This window comes from Calliphora vicina, chromosome 4 (assembly GCF_958450345.1).
Source record: "Calliphora vicina chromosome 4, idCalVici1.1, whole genome shotgun sequence".
Taxonomy (NCBI): domain Eukaryota; kingdom Metazoa; phylum Arthropoda; class Insecta; order Diptera; family Calliphoridae; genus Calliphora; species Calliphora vicina.
This window is the reverse complement of record NC_088783.1, coordinates 53,794,567-53,818,768: the sequence shown is the minus strand read 5'-3', so window position 1 is coordinate 53,818,768 and position 24,202 is coordinate 53,794,567. Positions and strand designations below refer to the sequence as shown.

Genomic DNA, 24,202 nt, shown 5'->3' with positions numbered 1-24,202 from the left:
AAATAAAATTTTTATTACTAGTGGTGCTAGGAAATCCTATTAGTACTCGATTTTAAAAATTATTGCTTAAATATACAGTCAAGGAAAAATTCTACATACATCCATAAATTTTATGGTTTTAAAGAATTGTTAATGTTGAAACAAGTAAGATTTACTACTGTTTGAAAATTGGAGGTATTTCAGAAACGGTAGCGGATTTTAATGATAAGGATAATTTCATCCTTAATTACATTTTTTATAAAATTTGCAAAAATTAAAAATAAGTTGACAAAGGTTATTGAATTTAAAAACTTGTATTTTTATTAATTTAAACGTTTATAGAATAGCGATAACATAATTTAATGTTAACGCTATTTGCAGCTATTTCAGTAACAATAGCTAAGCTGAATTTTTGATTATAAATCTCTTTATTAATCTCTGAAATGAAAACAAATCATAGGGTGAAATAGCAAAAATGGTAAAATTAAATCGACCCACTTTACAAACAATTCGAGATATTACCCTTATCCTGAAAGAACTAAACCAGGAATACATTGTGAAATACTCCAATAAAAATTTACATCCTAAGGAAATCCAAATATTATTTAATAATATTGGGTTAAGCAGCAGACTCGCACGTAAAAAGCCAAAGATATCTGCTGAAAATCGCAACTTACGCCTTGAGTTTGCGCACGTAAAAAGCCAAAGATTTCTGCTGAAAATTGCAACTTACGCCTTGAGTTTGCGAAAGTTCATCTCGAAAAGGTTACGGATTTTTGGAATTGTGTTCTATTTATAGATGAAATTAAAAACAACATTTTTGGAAATCTTCAATGTTTCAAATTCAACACAAAATTCGATAACTAGAGTTAAATACAGAGATTACAGTATCATGGTTTGGGGTGCCATGGCGTCCTCTGTTAATTTTTATTTTGTAACAAACAAATTATTGTTAATGACTAAAAAAAAAAAAAAAACAAATTTGGATGAAAATTTTAATATAAATGAATAAATTTTATTCAAATAAAAGTCTTTGAATGAAGCTAAAGAATTTGCTTGGGACTTGTTTTATGGAATTTATTGCTGACATCTTTTAATTCTGAAATGAGATTTTAGTGAATTAAACCTAAATTGAAATAATTAAATCGAAACTCTCTATATACCTACTTCATTATTCAGTCTGATTTACGTATTTACTTTGTTTTTAAATTGATCTTAGTTCATTTGTTACCTTGAACAAATAAGAAAATGCAAACATTTGCACAAATACTACAAATGCAAAATATGTATTTATTTGTGCATAAGTTTGCAAATTTTGCAAGGGTTTGAATTGGTGACGTTTGTTAATAATTTTTTAACATTTATTTACAAAAGCACGTATATTTTTTAATCTATATTTTTAATCTATAATATATTTATTTTTTCAATATGAAATAAAATAGATTATACAAAAATGCATTACTTTTTATTTGATAATTTCAAGTTCAAAGACTTTGAAATAACGATAGTGTTATACACAGATTAAGCAGATATGAATCAGCTAATTCTAGTAATATTGCAATAGAAAAAATAAACGTAAGGAAATTTCAAAATGGTTGTGGTTTGGAAAGAGGCACAAATATATATCACACTCGTTGCCTATTAAAAATTGTATTTTTCTTTCGCTCTGCAAACCACAACCAATGATAAGTGCTTGTAGAACGTATATTTTATATTTTCTTTACAAAGTCTGAAAATTTACACAAATTAACTCATTTATAATACAAATGGTTTAAACTCCTTAAGAATTTTGATTGTTGATAGTATTTTCATCAAGAAAAACTATTATGGAAACACTCTCTTGAAAATTAGAATTTATAAAACTCTGAAAATACTCAAGATTCTTATTTCAGAATTAAAAAACCATTCCCAATAAAACAAAATCTTTAGCTCCGTTCAAATGATTTCATTTCATTCATTGTTGAATTAATTCATTACTTTTGTCAAAACAACTTAAGTGGTCGTTTAATGGGAGTCCAAGGCGATTTGCATGCTTTCAAAGCGTCCAGTGCCCCGTTAATATTGCCAGCAACCTTGATATATCCCTTTGTAAGAAAGTGTCTAATTGCAGATATCCAAAATAGATCCCATAACTCATCTGGCTTTTCATTGCCATAGAAGTATCTGTGCACAGGGACCCAAACTTAAGTAATGTCAGATAGAAAACCTAACCTTGACAGATCATTCTTACATTGCCAAACTAATGAAGAACTAACTAAGGTAGAAATCAGCCTCCGTGGTGGAATCCTGAGATAGCACACGCCAGAAGGACTTTTCTCGTCAACTGTTCAAAGAGTCTGGGTAACTGGCCGCCATACAAGTCCTCATTGAATCACTTTATGAACCTTACGAGGAACGCGAAAAGGAAAGCCTCTGAGACTAACCGATTACGTAAAATTCGATCAACCTCACCGGTTTTACAAAGTTACATTCAGAAATCCTATGGTAAATGGACTCTGAATAGTAAGGAACTACTTGAGGTCCTACTGGCCACTCATTTCCCAGGCTGCCTCGCAGTCGACGATGAGACTGTTGTAGCAACAGTATATGCTGAGTTGGCAGCCCTTGGCCGAGTGAACTCGGGTCATTCCAGTGGGTAGAACCGGCTGTCGTGGGAACGATGAGACTGTGAATGGGGTTGCAGATTCTGTTCCTCCATGTGATAACTCTGTTCCGGTGAATAGGGAAGTATCCAGTGGGCAATCAAAAGCATTGAACCGCTTCGACCAAATTTTATCAAATTTGGAACTCGGAAGGTCAAATTATTCCAATTATATTGTCGAACAATTTTTCCTCCCACATATAATTACTTTCCATAATTTTTATGTTATTGTACTCAATAGTATTGTTTTTTGTAAAATATTTTTAAGTAGAAATTTGTAAACGATTATGGCCAAGAGGCTAGGTTACTGAATCTTGATATATAAATTAAAAATTAAAAAAAAAGAATCAATTCTTTCGTACCTTTAATTCAAACACCTTTATAAATTCCGTCCACAGATTTAGGTATATGGCGTAATAATTCCATTTCTAAAACTACATATCTCTATGATAATTATTTTTAGCCCACAAAAAGCTAGAGAATTTTAATATTGCCCATTTTGGCCAACACTTAAGTTTTTGGGGCAACACTGTTTTAGCCAAAAGCTTGTGTGTCTGGCATCTTCAATCGTTTTTTTTTTTACTTTTATTATTTTCATTTTAATTTCTCTTACAGCTGCCCAAATACTAGAGAAACGCAAGAATTCGATAAATTGTGAATAAAAATCGTTAAACAATTTATGAAAAAACAATAATAATAATTTAACAATTTAAATGCACAAAATATAAATAATTAACAAGAATAATAGCCGCCACAAAAGTAAAACCTATAAAAAGCTGCCTGTTTCTACGAAAAAATTCTTAAAGGAGAGATAAAACAAAAAAAAAGAATTCAAGAAAAGAAGGAAAAAACTATTGCTGCTGCAAAACTCAAATCAATATGGATGATGTTGTGGCTCCACCAACACCAGCCTCCGAATCAGCCCTAAAAAACTGGCGTGTTAAACATTCGACTGGTACATTGGAGAAGAAAGATTTCATTGAATTCTTTCAAAAAGAATCAAGAAAATATTTTGAATTTCAACCTGACAATGGTGTGGGTAAGTACCGTTACATATATATAGTTATTGTAGACATATTGATGCTATACACACACACATTTGCATACATATTTTTACATACATACATTTTCAATGTACTGTTGAAAATAAACCTCTATTTTACCTTTAAGTTTTACTTTTTTCTTAATTGTTTTATTTAAAACAAAACAAACCTTGTTTAAAGATCAAATTCTGTTAGTTTAGCTGCTGCTATTTTTGTTGTTGTCATGTAGGCAAGGAGCAGTAAGTAGTCAGCTTTGTGTGGCGTTTTTAACCACAAATTTTTATGTTTTATTGAACTTGATATAGAGTTGAGGTTAACGAAAAATGGTTGGATTGATTTCTTTTGTAATGAACTTGTCATTGCAAACATTGCAAATGTGGTATTTATTTTTGTGTTATAGATTTTTCAAAGATGTTTTTCTTATTGTGCACTACAAAAATGTATTTGAAATTTAGATGTTTCTTCCATTTTATGGATTTGTCAAACACTTTTGATGTTTTTCTACATCTATGCAATCAGGAGATGCTGTCAGTAAGTTTGCACCTGAAATTTAACAAAACCAGTCCATAAATAGTTAAGATAACTATGATTCGGAGTTCTAATCTTTTGAATTTTCCAGGGAATTGCCGGCAAACCTAGAAGTAATTTTCGAGTTAAAGCCTTGATAGTTGTAGGATTAATTAGGCCCAACGAAGAACTGATTTTGGTTGAAATCGGCTCCCATACAAATTCCCCTTGGAATTAACTCATAAAAACTTTTCACAAAACTATTTGTGTGCTCAGGAATCAAGCTGTAATGTTTGGTAAAAATATACCTCATTTGACCCTAGTCCCCATATAAAGCCCCTTTCAGAAATTTACTTTAACGTCCACAATTAACTTAAAAACACGGTATAAATCAAGATCAGCGAAACAGCTTGCATTTTTATAATTTCTTTGGTGTTGATAGCTCTCATAATTAGAAGCATAAAAACGTTAATATTTTTGCCTGCTCTCTCTTAGTTTAAGAGTTATATGAATTTAAAGTCAATACATATAATAGTACATTTCTCATATATTTGGAAAACAAACTGATCGTTATGGGTATCATTGAATAGTGCTTCACAATACCTTTAATATGATATATAATATGGTACAGTTTATTAATATTGTGAACCAAAAATTCCTTTTTGATTTCATATGACAATACTTCAGAAAATTTTGATATGCAGAAAATGTGACTTTAGCGAAGCCGGTGTTCGATTCGCCCCAGAGTTAAAAGTCCCTTCACCCGGCCGAAGGCCGGCAATACAGAAAATGTGAATATTAACAGAAAAAAATTATGGAAATATAAACTGTTAATCATAAATAAATCTTAATCATTTTACCAAATTTTATTATGATTGGTCCATAATTGCTCCAATGTCCCCATATAAGGCCCCTTAAGAAAATTAGTTTAAAGTTCATAATTGATTTAAAAATATTAGTACCGCGATAAAATTCAACATGAACGGGTTTTATATGAATATTAATCAGTTTACCAAATTATATTATGATGATAGGTCAAAAAAGTGTGTCTGCAGCTTAAAAAGACTCACTGCTCAAAAATAATATATTCAGGACATCTCGATTTTTATCACTTCTGCTGTATTTCCTCGCATAATTCGTACGCTTCCTCTGACAGTTGTCCAATTGGCACTATTGATTGCTTTATTACAGTACCGCCATGAATAAGAATCTTGTGCATTGTTGGACTCATTCATGGGTTGCTAATTGTATAGTTGCACATACATTTCGGAAGTTTTATTTTCTTCATTTTCTTCAAAATATTTGCACAAACTTGCAGAAACTTTTTTCTTTTTCTTGAAAATATAGATTTAATATTCTATTGCGGTATATAACAGTGCTTGTACATTTCCTATTTTCACCTTTAAAAAAAAAAATAATTTTTTTTTGGCAAAAAAGTGTGAATTTTTTTAATTGTCATGCTCTTTTTTTATTGGCCCCAAAGGATTTGAAATTTTTATTGGTGTAATTTTTGCAAAAAAGTGATAATTTTCTCAGGGTCATATTTTGAAAACGGTTCGGAATTCTGATTTACTCTCTGAGGCAAAGTTGTAGCCTTTGTCATAAAGAACAATAATTGTGAACATATAAAGATCAAAATCGCCAAAAACTTAAAAAATTGAAATAAATTTAGAAATAATTGTTTTTAAAGCTGCCTAAAAGTATGCTTTAGTTTATAATAATTTAATAGTTTATGACCCAAGACACTTAATTCGTTTTTTCTTACTAGATTGACCTACCCTAACGGTGTTAAGAATCATTCCTTGGAAGTTCATATGTTCTAGAAAATTGTTTATTGAGATCTTAGGTACATTTTTGTAGTTGATTGTTTCCTTGAATTTTGAACGGTTTGCTACCTATGGACCTGAACAGAGATTTTGCGACTTTGATCTTGAAGATGAAGTTTTTTTTATTTTATATGTTAAAAATTTTTATATGGTTATATTTTTTCGTGTTGCACTGTTATATTTAAGAAATTTGTCGTTCTTTCAGACAAAAAAAAAAACAATGTAAAATGTGGTTAATAAAATTTCACTGAAATTTATTGTTGGGGATAAGCTACTTCCTATGCGCATTTTACTGGTTGCTTAGGCCAGATCATCAGGAAATCTTTTTCCAAAATCTGATTATAACATTGATCACGTCTTTAAAAAAATCGATGTAAAACCTATTCGTTTAGCCACAAAAAATATCATATAAACCTCTTAAAAAAACAATAAAAGCGCATTTTGTTGTCTATCGAGCTGCATACATACTTAGTTTCTTAAATTTCTTTAAATTAATTTTTGCTTTCTTGAAAAATTACACAAATTATAAAAAAAAATATGAAAATTAAAAGTGAAATTACAAAGGAACTTGCATTAATTTTCAGTTGCGCCGACCTTTTAAAGTCTCAGCTAGAGTTGGGTTGTTTATGAACGAACAAATTCAATTGAATCTGTTGTCACCTTTTCATTTTGTACACTATCAGCAAATACATTCACAGATAAGTAGTGCAATCACTAAGTTGAATATTTGCCAAAGTTTACATTGTTTTGACATAAACTATTTGTATGTAGTTCAGATATGAGCGAAAACTTATAGTTGATCATATTTTAAATCGAAAATAAAACCGATATCTTCCAAAAAAACAGAGATATTTAAAAAGGACTTTAATTTCATAACAATCTTTTTTTTTTAATTAGAACAAAAAATTACTTTTTTAACAAAAATAGGTACAATTTTTGAAAAGCCCACAACTCTACCTTTAACTCTTAATGATATAAACAAATATGAGAAGTTTTCCTTTAACACCTGTGTCCCATTTTATATTTGATATCAAGTTGAATATCATGATATATGAATATGGCTTAACAACTACCCTGACTATTAAAGTCAAGATTTAACCTCCATTAATTTAATCGAAAAACAATTAAACTAATGTTTCATATTCATATGCTGGAGTCTAGGTATAAAAACCACAAACAATTGCAATAAACTTGACTACTAAACAAAATTAAAGCAAAAAAATCATAATAAAACTTACTATTTATACAGTTACCCGTTGTTTGTCTAGCACATAAACCAAAAATAGTACAATTATTTTTAATATTAATACAAAATATATAAATAAAATAATTTCAAAAAGTACCAAGTCATTGTTTAATACACAAACGATTACAACAATAAGTATTATACAATTATTTATTCATTAATACATTTCTGCGGCTTAAGTTTTGTGGTTCAAAACTTGTTTGTTTTTTTTTTCAATTTGTTTAATATGTAATTGTTTTTTTTTGTTCATAGTTTCTGCTGTTGTTTTTGTTTAGTAATTGTTGCATGTTGTTGCGGCAAAAAAAAATTAAGAAAGAAAAAAAAAAAACTACATGTTGTTTTGTATACTTATTTGAAGGATTTTCCGCCAACACCATAAATAGCCATGAATTTCCGTATATTATATAGTAGTTAATATTATTTAATACTTGTATGTTGTATGTACTTGTATCACTATAATGATAATAATAATAATAGTACAACTCAAGTAACAAATTAGAAAGAAACGAAACATTGTATGAGAAAATTAAATAATAGTAAATATTTTAAAACAATGACGTTTTTTCTATTACTTCTTTTCTTTTGTTTTAGCTTTTTTTATGGATTTCATACGAGTCTTTTTTATAGAAGTTTCTGTCCATGTAGATTTCATAACAAGTTTATATTGTTAATGCTTGTTGTTGTTTTAAAAAAAAAAAAACAAATTGTTAATAATATAGTGAAATTAACTGCATAGTGACGTAAACTTTAGACAATTTAATACAAGATGTTAATGTTTATATATGAATTTGTATAATGTATTGTTGTTGGATAAAATTTGCATTCCAGCAGTTCTAGGAGACTGTCCCGAACTAAAGATTTTTACATATTATTAAGGGTGACAACTAATTACATAACTAGCTACGTGGCTAGTTATTTTAACACGTGCATGTCCTAAGCAAGGGGGTCAATTGGCCCTCTTGGACTACAATGAGACTGTCTGATAGCTTGTTCAAAGAAGTCAACGCATTGGATTCACATGCCGGTTATAGAGTTACCTTACTAGCTACATAACTGGTTACTTGGTCAGCTACATAACTAGATATTTATACATTTACGGTTGCTAATTGACCTCTAATAGTCAGTTAAAAATACATCCCATAGACAGTCCAATAACCGATTGCTTGTAAACAAAACATTTTCCGACAACTCCTCAATTGATTACTTCTGGTGGGAAATATAACTACGCTCCGCAGTACAAAATAATTTTTAAATAGACTATTTAGAGACATTAAAGGAACAATCGCCATCATGATAGGTTACATGAAAGGTCAGTATATACTTAACTCCCTGTCTATAACTGATAAATTTGTATCATGATAAACGTGAAAATTGTTGTCAAGATAAAAAATTATCAGGTATAGTCTCCATTTATTAGTATTATTGCTTCGTTATGACAAAATTTATAGGGCTTTTGCTCAGACAACTTTGTCTTGACAACTTTATAAATTGTTATGATAAATATTACTCAAGTATAGACAGGGGGTAAGCAAAAATAAAATAAATTGCATGAGAATTATATTAATACAATTTGTATAAAACCAGTTTATACGAATTTCTCACAAAAAAGTGCAGCACAAAATTAACGTTTAAAGTGACTACACTCTAGATTACTTTGAGACATTCATTTTTCCAACAAATGAAAAAAACAATTTTGGAAAAAAAAAATTTTCTTTACCTAAATATATAGGGCATTTCATGTCAAGTGGACATCTTTTGAAATCGATATTTTCCGATCGGGATGGTTAGTTCTATTGGATAGTAACTCCGACACAATTTTTCAACAAGATCGGTCGAGAACTCTCCGAGTTAGAGGGGGTCAAAGTTTGACATTTTGGTCAAGCAGTTGTTTTTTCTTATCCATGTAACTTATATTGTTCTTAGCAAAATGTGTCCCAAATAGTTTAGATAGCTCTTTCTTCAATCTTTCGAAAAAAAATATTAAAAAAAAAAAAAATTTTAATATTTTTTTTCGAAATCAAAAACTTTTTTGACTTTTTTTTAAATGGGCACTTTTTTTTTCTTAAAATAAAGCTTAGATATTTTCCTTGAACACCTATTTGGTCGCTTAGTGGGATGCGAGTGGCATATCTATCAAAATAAATATTTTGTAACTCAAAACATTAAATTTTTGACTTTTTTTCCAAAATCAAAAACTTTGTTGACTTTTTTTTTTAAAATGGACCCTTTTTTAATTTTTTTTTAGCTCAAACAAAAGCTTAGATATTTTCCTTGAAGACCCTTTTGGTCGCTTAGTAGGATGCGAGTGGGATATCTATCAAAATAAATATTTTTTAACTCAAGACTTACAATTTTTGACTTTTTTTGACAAATTCGATTTTTTTTTCTAAATGGGCCCTTTTTTAAAAATTTTTTTTTAGTCAAAAGAAAGCTTAGGTCCATTCCTTTAAGATATTGTTAGTCCCTTAGTGGAATGGGATATCTATCAAAATAAATATTTTATAACTCAAGAAATACAATTTTTGAAATTTTTTTGCAAAATCGAAATTTTTTTCCAATATATGGGACCTTTTTTAAAATTTTTTTTTTGCTCAAAAGAATTGTGTCTGAATTACTATCCAATAGAACTAACCCATATTTAAAAAGTTTTATTTTAAAGTATAATTTGGTGAAGGCTCTCTTACTTGTTATTCTTTTATATTTCGATTTTATTCACGATTTAAACTTTTCTAAAGATCAAGAAAATGTACATCTGCTGTAACTTTAAATACTTGTATTTTGATGAAACCGTGGTCGGATTTTATTGATTTGAAATATAATTATTATTAATTATAATTATTAATCAATCTAAATATGGATCAAATATGAGCCAAATTCCACTATTGTTAATAATAATTGACAAATCTTGAAATTTAATTTCATAATTTTTCAACCTTACTCATCATTTGTTTAAAAATGATGATGAGTTGAAATTATTCACAATAATAAATTCTGATATTTAATATTTTTAATATCTGTGACTATCTGTGACTAATACAATATTAATATTTCCATTTGAAAATGCATACAGATTTTATCTTAACGTTTTTTTTTTATATATAAATATAAAAGCGAGATTTATTGAAATATTTAAATGGTTTTTAACTATTGAATAATATATAACAAAACTTGTTTCATCAGAATCATTATTTGACACAAAACATATTAAAAAAAGCTTTTTTCATTACAAAAAGCTTTTATCTCATAAATTTTTTTACGAAACATTATTTTTTCACAATAAAATCTTTTGTGCAAAGAAGTATATCTTTACGAAAAACGATAACCAGAGATTGAGAAAATGGGGGTAACTCTTCCATCAAAAAAGATTGATTTTGTCATTCCGTTTGTAACATATCTAAATATTGGTCGTATAACCAAGATATCTTGGGTCCTCATAATATTCTAAGACGATCTAGCTATGTCTGTACATCTGTCTGTCTGTTTAAAACACAATAGGGCCCACGAATACTCTCTGTTTATAAGGTTTGTTTGTTTCGTATTGAAAATGTTCAATATCGGTCCATGATTTTATTTAGTCCCTATACAAATGTATACTGTTATAAATATTTTGATTATGCATCGATCCCGATAAAATTACAATGGTTGGAAACTTTTCCAAATATTTCATTAGTGGCCTAAAATCTGAAATATTTTTTTAAAAAATTTAAACATTTTTGTAGTATTTTATTTGTATACTTTTATTAACTTAATTTAACAAAAAACAAAGGATATAATTTATTAAATTCCAATAATGAGAAAACAAAATTAAAAGATTTCTTTATTACAGCATTGACAAAACAATGGAAACTTATGTATTATTTTAACAAATATGGTCTAAACTTTGCAATAACTCAATATTTTGTTGGGTATCCCTTATTTTTTATAACTGCTGCACATCGACGATGCATTGAACCAATTAAAGAGTCAATGGTCACCTTTGAAATATTTTGCCATTCCCTTATAACCGCCTCCGATAAATCTTCCTTCCTGGTGTAATTTGGGGTCCTTATTTTACGATCTACAATTTCCCATAGATTTTCTATGGGATTGAGATCTGGCGATTGGGCAGGCCACTTCAAAACACGTACCTCGGTTACAACCCTAGAGGTGTGTTTCGGGTCGTTGTCGTGTTGCAATCTCCAAACTAGGGACATATTTTCCTCAGCGTATGGATACATAACATCGTTTAATATGGTTCTGTATCCTATACCTGTCATGGTATCTTTTATAATATGAATTGGGCCCATACCTTGCCCTGAAAAACATCCTCATACAATAATATTGCAACCGCCAAACTTTACAGTCTTATTTGTGTACTTTGGATCTAATCTTTTTCCATTTGGTCGTTTTACAAATGTTCTCCCATCAATGTATTTGGATTCGTCGGAAAAGAGGACAGTACTCCATTTCTGTATCGACCAGTTTAAATGATCCCTGGCAAATTGTAGACGAGCAGAACGGTTATTTTTTAGAAATGAGTGGTTTTTCACAGGACGATAGAAACCAAGACCAGCCTCATTTGCCCTGCGACTAACTGTTCGGGTACTTATTTCTAATTTTAGGCTATTAACAACCTCTCGAGAAGTTATTTTTGGGAATTTCTTGTACTCTCTCGCTATTAAATTATCTTGTCTAGGAGTAGTCTTACGAGGTCTTCCACCTAAATGTTTAGTTTTTACAGAACCGGTCTCACGAAATTTCTTTATCATTTTTAAAACTGCTGATTTATTTATTGAATATTTGTCACAGATAATTTTTTGGTTTTAAACCAGCTTTAAAATCGTTAATTATTTTATTTTTTAAGTCTTCACAAATCTTAACTTTAGCCATTTTCGTTAACTTTGAAAAAAAGCAATTATGCGAAAAACTTAGAAAAAGAAATTGTGAAAAATTACCAGAATTTAAAAATAAAATAACTGTAAACAGGATGCTTTCTTTTTGCATCGTTCTTTTAAATATTATTTTCGTTTTACACTTCTTTCTTGCTGAAGTTTAAAAGTTTCCATTGTTTTGTCAGTAGCGAAATAGTGAATATTTTTAATTTTGTTCCCTTTTTTCAGAATTTAATTAATTATGTTGTTTGTTTTTCAGTTAATTTATATCAATAAAACTATACAAGTAAAATACTAAAAAAATAAATTTTATTTTAAAAAAATATTTTAAATGTTGGGCTATATATGGAATATTTGGAAAAGTTTCCATTGTTTTGTTAACCACTGTATTAGTTCTAAGTACTCTGAAATTATACCTAGTCCCAATACAAGGTCTCCCTCAGTATTAGAATTAGGTCATATTTCAGTATATTGCAAACAAAATATGTAACAATTAATTAATCACTGAAAAAAAAGATTTTTTCCTCACTGGGTTCAATTGACTTTATCTTAATGATCAACAAATATAAAATGAAATACATACATACAAAAATATACTAGGTATATATTTGGTATTCTTAAAAATTTATGATGAAATAAGATTTTTATTTTTTAAAATTGAGTCACCCACTACTAAATTTAAGAAAGAAAATTAATTTTTGTTTGTTTGTTTTTACAATAATTTATAACTCTGTTGTTGGCTGTTGTAATGAGAAGCTGCAAAAAAAGAGCATAAAAAAATCAGGATAAATAATGATTTTTCTTTTAAACAAAAGGATGATGAAAACAAACAACAAAGGAACATGAAAACGAACAAAAATTAATTTCGAATAAAAAAAAGTTTAAAATACTTTTTAAACTCTTAAAACGAAAGTTCAGTGAACTTTTTAATGTTGGCGTTTGAAAATATATTAATAATTAATATAAGAAAAAACTCATAAATAAATAGTACAAGAAACTGTTGAATGTTAAAAATCGTTAAGAATATAATTGCGTTGCTGATTAATTGTATTCTCATAAAGCAAAGTAGTACTAGTAGAGTTTATTATTCAGTCTGTTTATATGAATGTTTTATTTTTTCTATTATAATTACTTTATTTTATAAAATGCTTAAATTAGTTAATTATTTAAGGAAACAATTATAACAGCAACAGCAGCAAAACCATAATTATATGCAATAAAAAATGTTTAATACTTTATATTGCACATTGCAATAGATATAAATTTATAATTGTAAGTAAACCACAGATAACAAAAAAAAAACTTGATTATTGGGTTTTAAAACGTATTTTAAATGGTAAAATAACAAAAAAAAAAAAAAATTGGGATATGATAGGTCTAGGATTCCTAATTTCCCGGACATTTTCTATTCCCGGGGAAAGATTTTAACAATTTTTATACCCTACACCACCATAGGGGGGAGGGTATAATGCGTTTGTGCAGATGTTTGTAACGTCCAAAAATATTAGTCTAACCACCCACCTTAAAGTATGTATACCGATAGACTTAGAATCTCTTTCTGAATCTATTAAACGATATCCGTCCGTCTAGCTGGCTGGCTGGCTCGATGTAAATCTTGTGTGCAAAGTAAAGGTCGCAATTTTGAAGATATTTCGATCAAATTTGGTACATATTATTTTTTCGGCCCATTTCACCTAGCCCCCATACAAATGTCCTTCCGAAATTGGACTTTATCGGTCATAAATGTTTAATTTATATACAGCTGCATTCAAAATAATAGCACCACGACATTCATATTGTTATATTAAAATATTACGTAAAAACTGTTAAATTAATTTTTGTTGTTTTTGTATTAATTTAGGCTTAATTCAATAAACTTTCAAAAATTAAAAATAATTTTGAATAAAATATAACTACCTACGAAATTCATCAGTCAAAAAATAGCACCAAGATAGAAATCGATTAAAATAAACAAAAATTAACCAGGACAAAATTTAATTTAGTAACAATTATTATGGTTTGTAACGTTCTTAACACGTTTTTATTGAAAGTAAAATATTGCTGCCTTTTGTTTTCGTATTTTTTTTGGCAAAAAAGAGACCGAACACCTCCTAAACATAAACATTCTAAAATTTTTAAAATTTTGTATCCAACTTGTATGCCAAATATATTTTTTCATTCCCCATAATAAATTCTTAAATATTTTTGATTTCCTTTTATCCTTTTTGTGACTCTTGGCCATCTAGTTTTAATAAAATTATGTTTGGGGATATCGCATCCTGTGTCACGACATTGACCTTTTAGCTTGAAACCCAAATTTATATCAGTTTATCATTCCATAGATCATTCCTAGGGTCATAATTTCATTGATTTATATCTGAGTATGATTTTATCAAGCATTTGATCATATAATGAATTATTTATTCCACATATTCAATATATTCTTCGAATGTTATAGTAGAAAAACCACGATCAAATTATAATTTTAAAATCTGTGTGTTTGTAAGAAAAGATGAATATATTATCTTAAGTTTTAGTTGAAATTGCATTCAGAGGACATTCTACAGAAGTCTGATATCAAACAATATAATTTGTTTAATTATTTGACTAAGAAGTTTTTCAAGTACCAGAATGTTGAAAAATGGTAATGTGACTTTGGAAATTTTACCTTTAATAGAGGATGTTATATCGTTATTGATAAAACTTTTCTAGGATTTTAATAATTTAAATTTTGTTCTTGTAATGGTCAGCAAATAACTGCAACACTAGTCGCCACTTTTGACCACCGTGCAGAACATAAATGCCTGATTTTCGAAACGGTGGGCCAAGATTGTTATGATCAAAAGCGATAAGCGATTTCGCAACCTGAAATTTATATTTTTATTTCAACGCAATGTTTTTTAAAACCATTTCTAAATATCTATAAATAGTTTTTTTTTCTGAATTAAGCTAATTGTATGTTCAGAAATCATAATTTTTGAAACTAGAGCTCACATACACCACTTTTTTTGTTACTAAAAAAATTTGAAAAGTAAAATTAATTTTTTTGTCTTAAATTTTATTCATTTCGATATAAATTAATTCAAATTATAATATTATGGCGATTTTTTAAATCGAAAACATAAATATTCTATATTTTTTCGACAATTTCTTACGATGGTGCTATTATTTTGACTGCACAAAATCTGGGTATTTTTCAAAAATACCATATAATTGATTGAAAGGTTAATTTTTCTTAAAGAAAAATTTACTCATAGAAGAAATAGAGATTAATTAACGATATACTATAAATATTTAATTAAAATTACTATGAAAATAAAACTATTTTCCATGTTGATTGCTTTAAGGTTCTGTGGTGCTATTATTTTGACCGGCTCTGTATGTATCTCCATAAATTCCGCTCCAAATAAGTTTTATATATACAATATTCATGTCACCAAATTTTGTAACGATCGGTCCATAATTAGTCATAGCTCCCATATATACCCGCTTCCTAAAGTCACTCAAAAATATAAATTATTGAAATTTTAAAAGAAAAATGTTATTGCTCTTTTACTTAGTGTAGGGTATTATATGGTCGGACAAAATTTTTTTTTCAAATAAACTTTTAAATTTAATAATTTTTAATTTAGAGTGAATTTTCACTCGGAGACCCACAGGATCCATTGTGATACCCCTTTGAAATATAACCAAGTGTGATCTAGATGTGAAGAGAAGAAATCTAATTGCAGAGAAAAAGAAAGAACCCAGTCCAAACAAAAAGGAAATTAGTATAGACTGGGATTCCCAAAGTCTCGTTACCTAAAATAGCCAGGCTATTCCCCTCATAAAGCCAAATAGATTTCCTAGATCTTATCTAGCTGTGTCCCTCACTTCATCATGGAATCTTTCAACTAGACAATTTTGACTGAGACCATGTAGTCTAGGACAGTAGTAACACAGAACATGTTCCACTGTTTGTAGTTACTCAATATAATCGCACAACTTACAGAAATCTTGTGCGCCCATATCCCATTTACCAAAGAAGGCTTGAATTGAGCAGTGCCCGGTTATCACTCCAACTAAAAACCTCCGAATTTTCCTATGTAACACAAAACCTCAGAATTTTCCATGCATCCAACTTTGTTCAAATAGACCTGAACACCCTGCAATCCATCCTACTATACCAGGATTGGTACGTAGAGTCACGGAATCTTTCGAAGATCAACCTATAGTAGTGGCATATAGAAGGTTTAACCTCCCAAACTCTATTAATATCGTCCAGACTCAAACCCTGTCTGGCCATCTCATTACCTTCTATGTTGCAGTTCCCTGGTACCCGACACAATCTGATTGCTTATAGTTCCAATAACGCGAGTGTACCATATTCCTGGTGGCCGAAATTCGACCACTTTTAAAACTATTTTTTACCACTTTTTTGGAAATAAATTTTGAATAATTTTTTTATAATGTCCACATCTAGAGAAAATAAGCTTTTAAACCATATATGTTTCATCAATATTGGTGGACAATAACATACTTAAAAGTGTACCACAAAAAAACGTGTGGCCTATTTATATATAAGATTATCACTACAGACCCCTCTGTGTACCCTTATCAAATCCGTGGCATACCAGATCGCTGGGATCTGTGCCTGGAAGATGCTGCATTCGTCTAGGAGTCTATATGACATTTTGATGACGTCTTCTACTACCTAAACTCCGACCACCGTGCCTGATTTCATGGACCCATCAGTGAAAACTGCACCCCCTTTAAACAGCTGTTCATATTCAACCCACTTGTCACTACTTGGAAAAACAATTGGAGGTGTAATACCTAAGTCCAAAGTCATTATCCTATGGTCCTAAATCCCAGTAGGGATACCAGCCTGACCAATTACACACATCTCTGAACTCTACTGAGTATCTTCCTATAACTACTTTTTCTCAATGCATCCCACCAAACCATAAGTAATAATGGGCCTTACAATCGATGTGTAAATCCAGTTTATCATGCCTGGTCGTAATCCCCAATTCTTATCTGTAGAATTCCGGCAAGTGTAGTAGGCACTGATACCCCTTTAAAGCCTTTCCTGAGTATTGTTCCATTATAATTAGTTATCAAAGAAGGTTCCTAAATACTTGGTTTCCTCCGATAAAGTCTGCTCAACGCCGTCTATTTCCGGCAAATTAAAACTCCCTTCACTATATTTAATTCGTTGCCCATTTGCTGATTGTCTGAATGATTTTTGCTGATTGTCGAAAGAAACTTTCCCTTGATCAGAATCACAACGTCGTCCGCTTAGGCAACTATATTCATACCCTTATATTCAAAGTTCTTGTGAATAGAGCCTCTAACCTAATGTTATTAAAGGCTCCCTCTATATCCAAAAACGCAACTAAAGTCCTTAACCCCGAGTTCAACTAACAACTCTCTTATTGCCGCTATCCTAATGTTATTAAAGGCTCCCTCTATATCCCAAAAACGCAGCTAAAGTATATTACTGAGCGTTGCTAACGAGGTTGATATCTATGTATATTGCTCTTACGATAAAGATATATCAGTCGCTCAGTAGTCTTCAACAGAAAAGATGACTTTGGCTTCGAGTGGTACTGAGACATATCCAGAAAATATAAGCCAATAGAAAAAATGCTTCATGTGGAATATTACATAGCATATCCGGAAAAATCCCGTCCGGACCCAGTGGCTTATACGGGTCGAAAGTATTCTCCGCCCATACTAATATTTCCCTGAGACTATTTCCTCAATACAACTAGAAATGTGACTGAGGCCCATAGGTGCAGTGTCCCCCTAGTCGTCATCCCTAATTTCAGTTTCTGTACAACCAGGAAAGTGTGTTTCCATAAGAAGGGAGAGAGTCTCAGAGCTAGACTCCCTCCATGAGTTATCCTCCCTTTGAATGTACCCTACGACTTTTGGGTCTTTGGATAAAATTCACCGGAACCTGGAAAACTCATTGACGTTAACAATGGATTTACGGTATGATACCCATGAATACAGTTTTGCCCTCTTGAGATCTCCTTTTTACTTACTGAAACTTATCGCTCGAAAGAGAGCTTTGTTGATCAACCTTCTGGCCATCAATTCTTCTATTATCCACCATTTAGGTGCTTCCACCTGCCTGAAGACTTCACTGGGAAGGATAGCTCATAGTTCCCCTTTAGTAAGTGGGTAATCTTATTTACCACACTATCCATATCAAATGGCAAAAGTTCACGTGTCATACAATTCTTAAACTTGCTTTAAAATTTGTTCTTCTAGCATCCCTGAAGAGTTCCCGTTTGGGCGCAACAATATTTAACGAATAAATAATGCTGCCGTGGTCCGTAAGGAAAGAGTCGGTTGCCACCCTCGAATCTCTTATAAGATTATTATTACTGCCGAATAAATTGTATTTCCTCTATGTTCCCGATTCGGAACTCTAGATAACTCCAAAAAGGCTAAGATTGAACAAAATTTGTTTATGAATTCAAAATACGAATAAGTTTTTTTAAATTTGTAGGTAGGCTGTTTACTCTTGCCTTTGATTTCATAATTACTGCTATCGAAAAGAACTGAATTGGTTCTGTATCTTCCAAATTTTGTCCGAAAATCAAATACTGAATGAAATCTGATTTTTTGCCTAATTTGAATGTAATATACGGTCGGTCGGTGTTTAGTCCTGGTCAAATATTTGAATCGTTGAAAATTAAATTCAATTAAAAATAAAACATTTTGTTAAATATCATCTTAAGCAATTCTAAGAAATTAACTTTAATTAAATTCAACAACATTGTAAAGCAAACAAATAGTTATATTCTCTTTGCAACTAAAATAAACGTTGGTATTGTTTTATTACATTCAAAACCAACCACTTCATTTACAAATGCAGTGTTGATGTCAGTAATAAATTCGCTCGCTCGTTCATATGTATAAAAAAACATGACATGACATGAATGATGACTCAATATTTATTTTTAAACAAAATACATATTGCAAATTATTATTATTATTATTTGCCGAGTTCAAAGCAAAGCTTTTGATTTTACTGTATTGTTGAATACATATTGAAAAACAATTAACTTTAAATACTAAAAATAAAATATAAACAAAACAAACTAAATAAATTTAAACAAAATCGTCGTAAAAATCATCACATTTTATTAACCTTGAACTATATTGAATACAATATACAAAAACTTTGCTGTCAAGATTTGAATAATTTTTAATTAAACACTTTTTTTGTTGTTAAAATATTTCATTCGTTTGCACTTAACAACTAAACGTGTCTGCCTGCCTGCTAGTGAAATAACTTTTTGTTTTCATCCCCAGACTTTGCACTCACTTTTGATTTTTATCTTGTTTTAAACAAACAAAAACTAAACAAAAACAAAATGTTAAACTAAAAATCAAACTTGTTATTTATTTAAATATTTCCATTAAAAGAAAATAACAATAAAAAAGAAACAACAAACCGGTGTTGTTACCAGGTTATTGCATGAAAATAAATTATTATTTACTGTTTTAATTATACTGTGAGACAAAAATTTTTCCTTTTTTATTCAAATTGTTTTTCAAATGCATTTACTTTATTGCAGCAAATAATAAATAACAAAAAAATATTGGCAGGGAAATGTCCAGAGACGTAAAGACTTTGAAATTTTAAACGCACTTTAAAAATAATTTGTAAAATAATTCTCAAAATTTAGTCAACTTTTTTAAATATTTTTTGCTCTGTTTATTTTCGATATTGTTGCATTTCCTTATTTTTTTCTCTTTGTTAAAAGTAAAATTATTGGCGAATGCATTGATCTTATCAACCACAAAGAAAAAAACTTTTTGGTGAATCACATCCAAATGCATTGTTCATTATCAAAATAAAATAAACTACAATAAACCATTATCATTAAACAGAAGCTAGCAACAGTTTTATTATTCGGATCATTTAATGTTTATTGTATTTGATAGTTTTTTTTTTAAAAAACTTCAACTTTAACGTTTGAAATATAAATTGTACGATTACGTTATTGTTTGGAATATTAGCTGGAAACTAACTATCCCAGGAAAAACTATATTAGTTTTAATTTATTTGTGATATCCTTCAAGGGACAGTATGCCATGCCTAAAAAAGGGGGACATATGGTATGGTAATCAAAACCATCATCTCGTACAGCACTTGGTTCCAATAATCGTTTCCTTTGTGATAATTGAAGAGAAAATGAAAACAGATAGAAGAGAAAAGGGAAGTCTATAGATTGAGTTAGAGTGAAATAATTCAACTAACGCAGACCATCATGGGATAGTTTCTGGGTCCCTAAGAGTTGCAATTTGCATGTTCGGTCTTATCAACCATCTGCTTTCCCTGATAAAGGCGTCTATGCACCTTAGTTCCTTCACAGATAACCCGCAGATCTCTTCCTCTTCCTCATTCTGACAGCTTCTGCAGAAGTCGTGATAAGGTAACCCAAGTCTTGCGGCATAATTACCGAAAGTGCAATCATCGCCACCATGTTGCCATAAATTAAAGAAAGAAAAAGAAAAGTGTCTTAGATATAGCAAAAGGAAAATCCAAGTCTGCGTAAAGATAGTGAAAGTGGTTACATATTTGAATTCACCGTAGGATATTCATTAATTAGCCAACCTATTCCCCTGATAAAACCTTCACAGCCTGCAACACTCCCAAGTTCATATAGAAATTCGGTAACTAGCCATTTAAATCTATGATTCTGTAGTCTCGGACAGCTGCACAGAATATGCTCTACTGTCTCCAAAACCTCTATATCTCCACACATTCTACAAAAATCCATTTACCTATAAAGGCTCTAATTGACCGGTTATTACTCCTACTAAAATTCTGAGACTACACCTAACCAACCCAATTAGTGTTTTGTTGCCGTTGCATTCAGTTTTGGCCATAAGGCTTTGGACTCTTGACAATCCATCGTACTATTCCAGGGTTCGTTGGTGGAGTCACGGACTGTTTCAAATATTAGCTTGCAGCAGTGACAAATAGGAGGTCTTACTCCACGGTCCCTAATACTATGGTTCAGATCTGAGCCATGTCGGGCAAGTTCATCTGCTACATCATTTCCCTGTAATAACTCTTTAAGTCGCCTGACTGTCTATATAATTTGTCACAACATATCCCTCTGTGACGTGTGCTTTTATCAACTCTCCAGATCGCAAATATCTCTTTCCAGATCGCGAAGATCTCTGACTACAAGACGCTGCATTCGTCAGAGAGTCTGTATGACCGTTTAATACTTTTGTTGACCATATAAACCTCGGCCCCTGTAACAGAGTCCATCTTGGAACAATCAGAGAAAACTGCACACCCTTCGAACAGTTTATCGGATTCAATCCATTCATCCCTACTGGGGAACTCTACTGGGGGTGAGACATCTAAGTTAAAGGTCGCGACCCTATGATCCGAGATTCCCTCGTGTGACCTTCCCTCAATGGTTTTACTAACGAGGACTCAAATAGCCCTTCTTTAATGTTATCACAGAATCTTAATCGGTTCTAGTTATAGTCGTTCTAGAACTAGTGATTTTAGAACAAGTTCTAAACATTATCTAGGTTTAATATTTATTTTTAAATTTTAAAATCAATAACAAATTTAATATATATTAGTTGAAGTTCTTTTAATAATCAATATTTCTTTATTTTTATTTCAGATTCTGCTCGAAGCTGTAAGTATCATATGTATGATTTGTTTATAATATTTTAAATTACAATTTTTATAAAGGAAACTGAAATTTTAACATTGATTTAATGGATATAATTTGTTTATATTAGCTATAAATTATTATGTATTTATTTATGTAGAATTTTAAAAACAAATAATAGAGGGTAAAGGAGCCTAGAAAATGAAATTGGGCATTAATATCTTGAAACAGTTATAAGATGGAAATCGATCGATTTCAAAACAACCATTTTGAAAAGTTTCGGGAATTTCTTTATAACCATTTCTCCAAAAGTTATGGTATATTCTTTGCGATTTGTTTCCAGTAGTATGATTCGATTATATCCACTATTTTTGTTGTGAGTGAGTCAGTATATCGTAGGCGCTGTTAGAGTTAACATCAACCGTATTACCAGTATGTTTTTAGTTTTTATAGCCTTCACCTTCGAGAGAAGGGTATATATAAGTTTGTCATTCCGTTTGTAATTTCTACATTTTTCATTTCCGACCCTATAAAGTATATACATATATTCTGGATCCTTATATATGTCCGTCTGTCAATTTTCTGAAGACCCCAAATATCTTCGGAATCCAAATCTTCAATAATTCTGTCAGACATGCTTTCGAGAAGTTTGCGAATCAGCAAAATCGGTCCACAAATGGCTCGATTTTTGACCTATATCTGGATTACTAAGAGCTAGTTTCTGGGATAGAGATAATCTACATTCTTCGCTTAAACCTAAATTAAACTAAAAATTGTGTTTCTCACTTATTGTTTATATGCTATATAATCTAGGTTTAACTGAGCATCATTGGTGAGTTAAACCTAAGTATAAAATGCCAAAGCACAAACAGATGGAAAATAAAATAAACAATTCAGCACAGCAGCTCTTTGTTTTTATTTGCTTTATTAACATCAATATAATTTTTAATATACATTTTATATACTTTTATGTCGCTTTTTCTTTTAGAAAGTTAAAATTTACAAAAAAAGTTATGTAACGCGGTTGCTTTTTCTTATAAAATGTATAGTATTGCCATATTTATATGAAAAAATTTGAAGAATAAACATGTGATTTGACTGAAAAGTATGGCAATGCTAACAAAATTAATCCACTAGTGAGAAACACAATCATTGGTTAAATTCCGGCAAAATATGTTTCAGGATTAATATAACAGCGTGTTAAGCTGAGTTTAACTGACAAGTAAGAAACTAGCTCTAAGTCATTAATATAGACAATATGGATATCTAATGATAGATATTTTAAAGACCTTGTATGTATATAAGACCATATTAAGTTGGACCTACAATGGGTCAAAATTGGAAAAAATATTTTTTAACCCAAAAAAATTAAAAAAACAATATTTTTTTTTTAAATTAAATTAAAAAAAAAAATCTTAAAATAACAAATCAAAAAAAAATTTAACTTTTTTAATTTTACCTAAAAATATTTAAAATTTGTATTTTGAAGTATAATTTGGTGAACGATATACAGTGGTTGACAAAAAATGGAAACTTTTCCAAATAGCCCAAAATTTTAAAAAATATTTTTTTAAAATAAAATTTTGTTTTTAGTATTTTACTTGTATAGTTTTATTTATATAATTTAACTGAAAAAAACAACATAATTATATTCTGAAAAAAGGGAACAAAATTAAAAATATTCACTATTTCGCTACTGACAAAACAATGGAAACTTTTAAACTTCTGCAAGAAAGAAGTGTAAAACGAAAATAATATTTAAAAGAACGATGTAAAAAGCATCTTGTTTACAGTTATTATATTTTATTTTATTTCTAAATTCTGGTAATTTTTCACAATTTCTTTTTCTAAGTTTTTCGCATAATTGCTTTTTTTCAAAGTTAACGAAAATGGCTAAAGTTAAGATTTGTGAAGACTTAAAAAATAAAATAATTAACGATTTTAAAGCTGTGACAAATATTCAATAAATAAATCAGCAGTTTCAAAAATTATAAAGAAATATCGTGAGACCGGTTCTGTAAAAACTCAACATTTAGGTGGAAGACCTCGTAAGACTACTCCTAGACAAGATAATTTAATAGCGAGAGAGTTCAAGAAATTCCAAAAAATAACTCCTCGAGAGGTTGTTAATAGCCTAAAATTAGAAATAAGTACCCGAACAGTTAGTCGCAGGGCAAATGAGGCTGGTATGGTTTGGTATCATCCTGTAAAAAAACCACTCATTTCTAAAAAGAAACGTTCTGCTCGTCTACAATTTGCCAGGGATCATTTAAACTGGTCGATACAGAAATGGAATACTGTCCTCTTTTCCCACGAATCCAAATACAATTTAAGAGGCAGTGATGGGAGAAAATTTGTAAGATGACCAAAGTTAAAAAGATTAGATCCAAAGTACACAAATAAGACTGTAAAGTTTGGCGGTGGCAATATTATGGTATGGGA

At 30.0% G+C, this 24,202-nt stretch overlaps 1 protein-coding gene across 3 annotated transcripts in view; it reads left to right on the top strand.

The window, feature by feature from the left end:
• Ubr1 (Ubr1 ubiquitin ligase) overlaps positions 1–24,202 on the top strand; it is a 41,239-nt gene that overhangs the window by 1,440 nt on the left and 15,597 nt on the right. For all 3 annotated transcript variants that reach the window (XM_065506960.1, XM_065506958.1, XM_065506959.1), the window contains exons 2-3: positions 3,236–3,659; positions 21,770–21,784. In XM_065506960.1, the coding sequence (XP_065363032.1) occupies positions 3,500–3,659; positions 21,770–21,784 (175 nt within the window). In that variant the 5' untranslated portion in view covers positions 3,236–3,499. The remainder of the gene's footprint in view (positions 1–3,235; positions 3,660–21,769; positions 21,785–24,202) is intronic.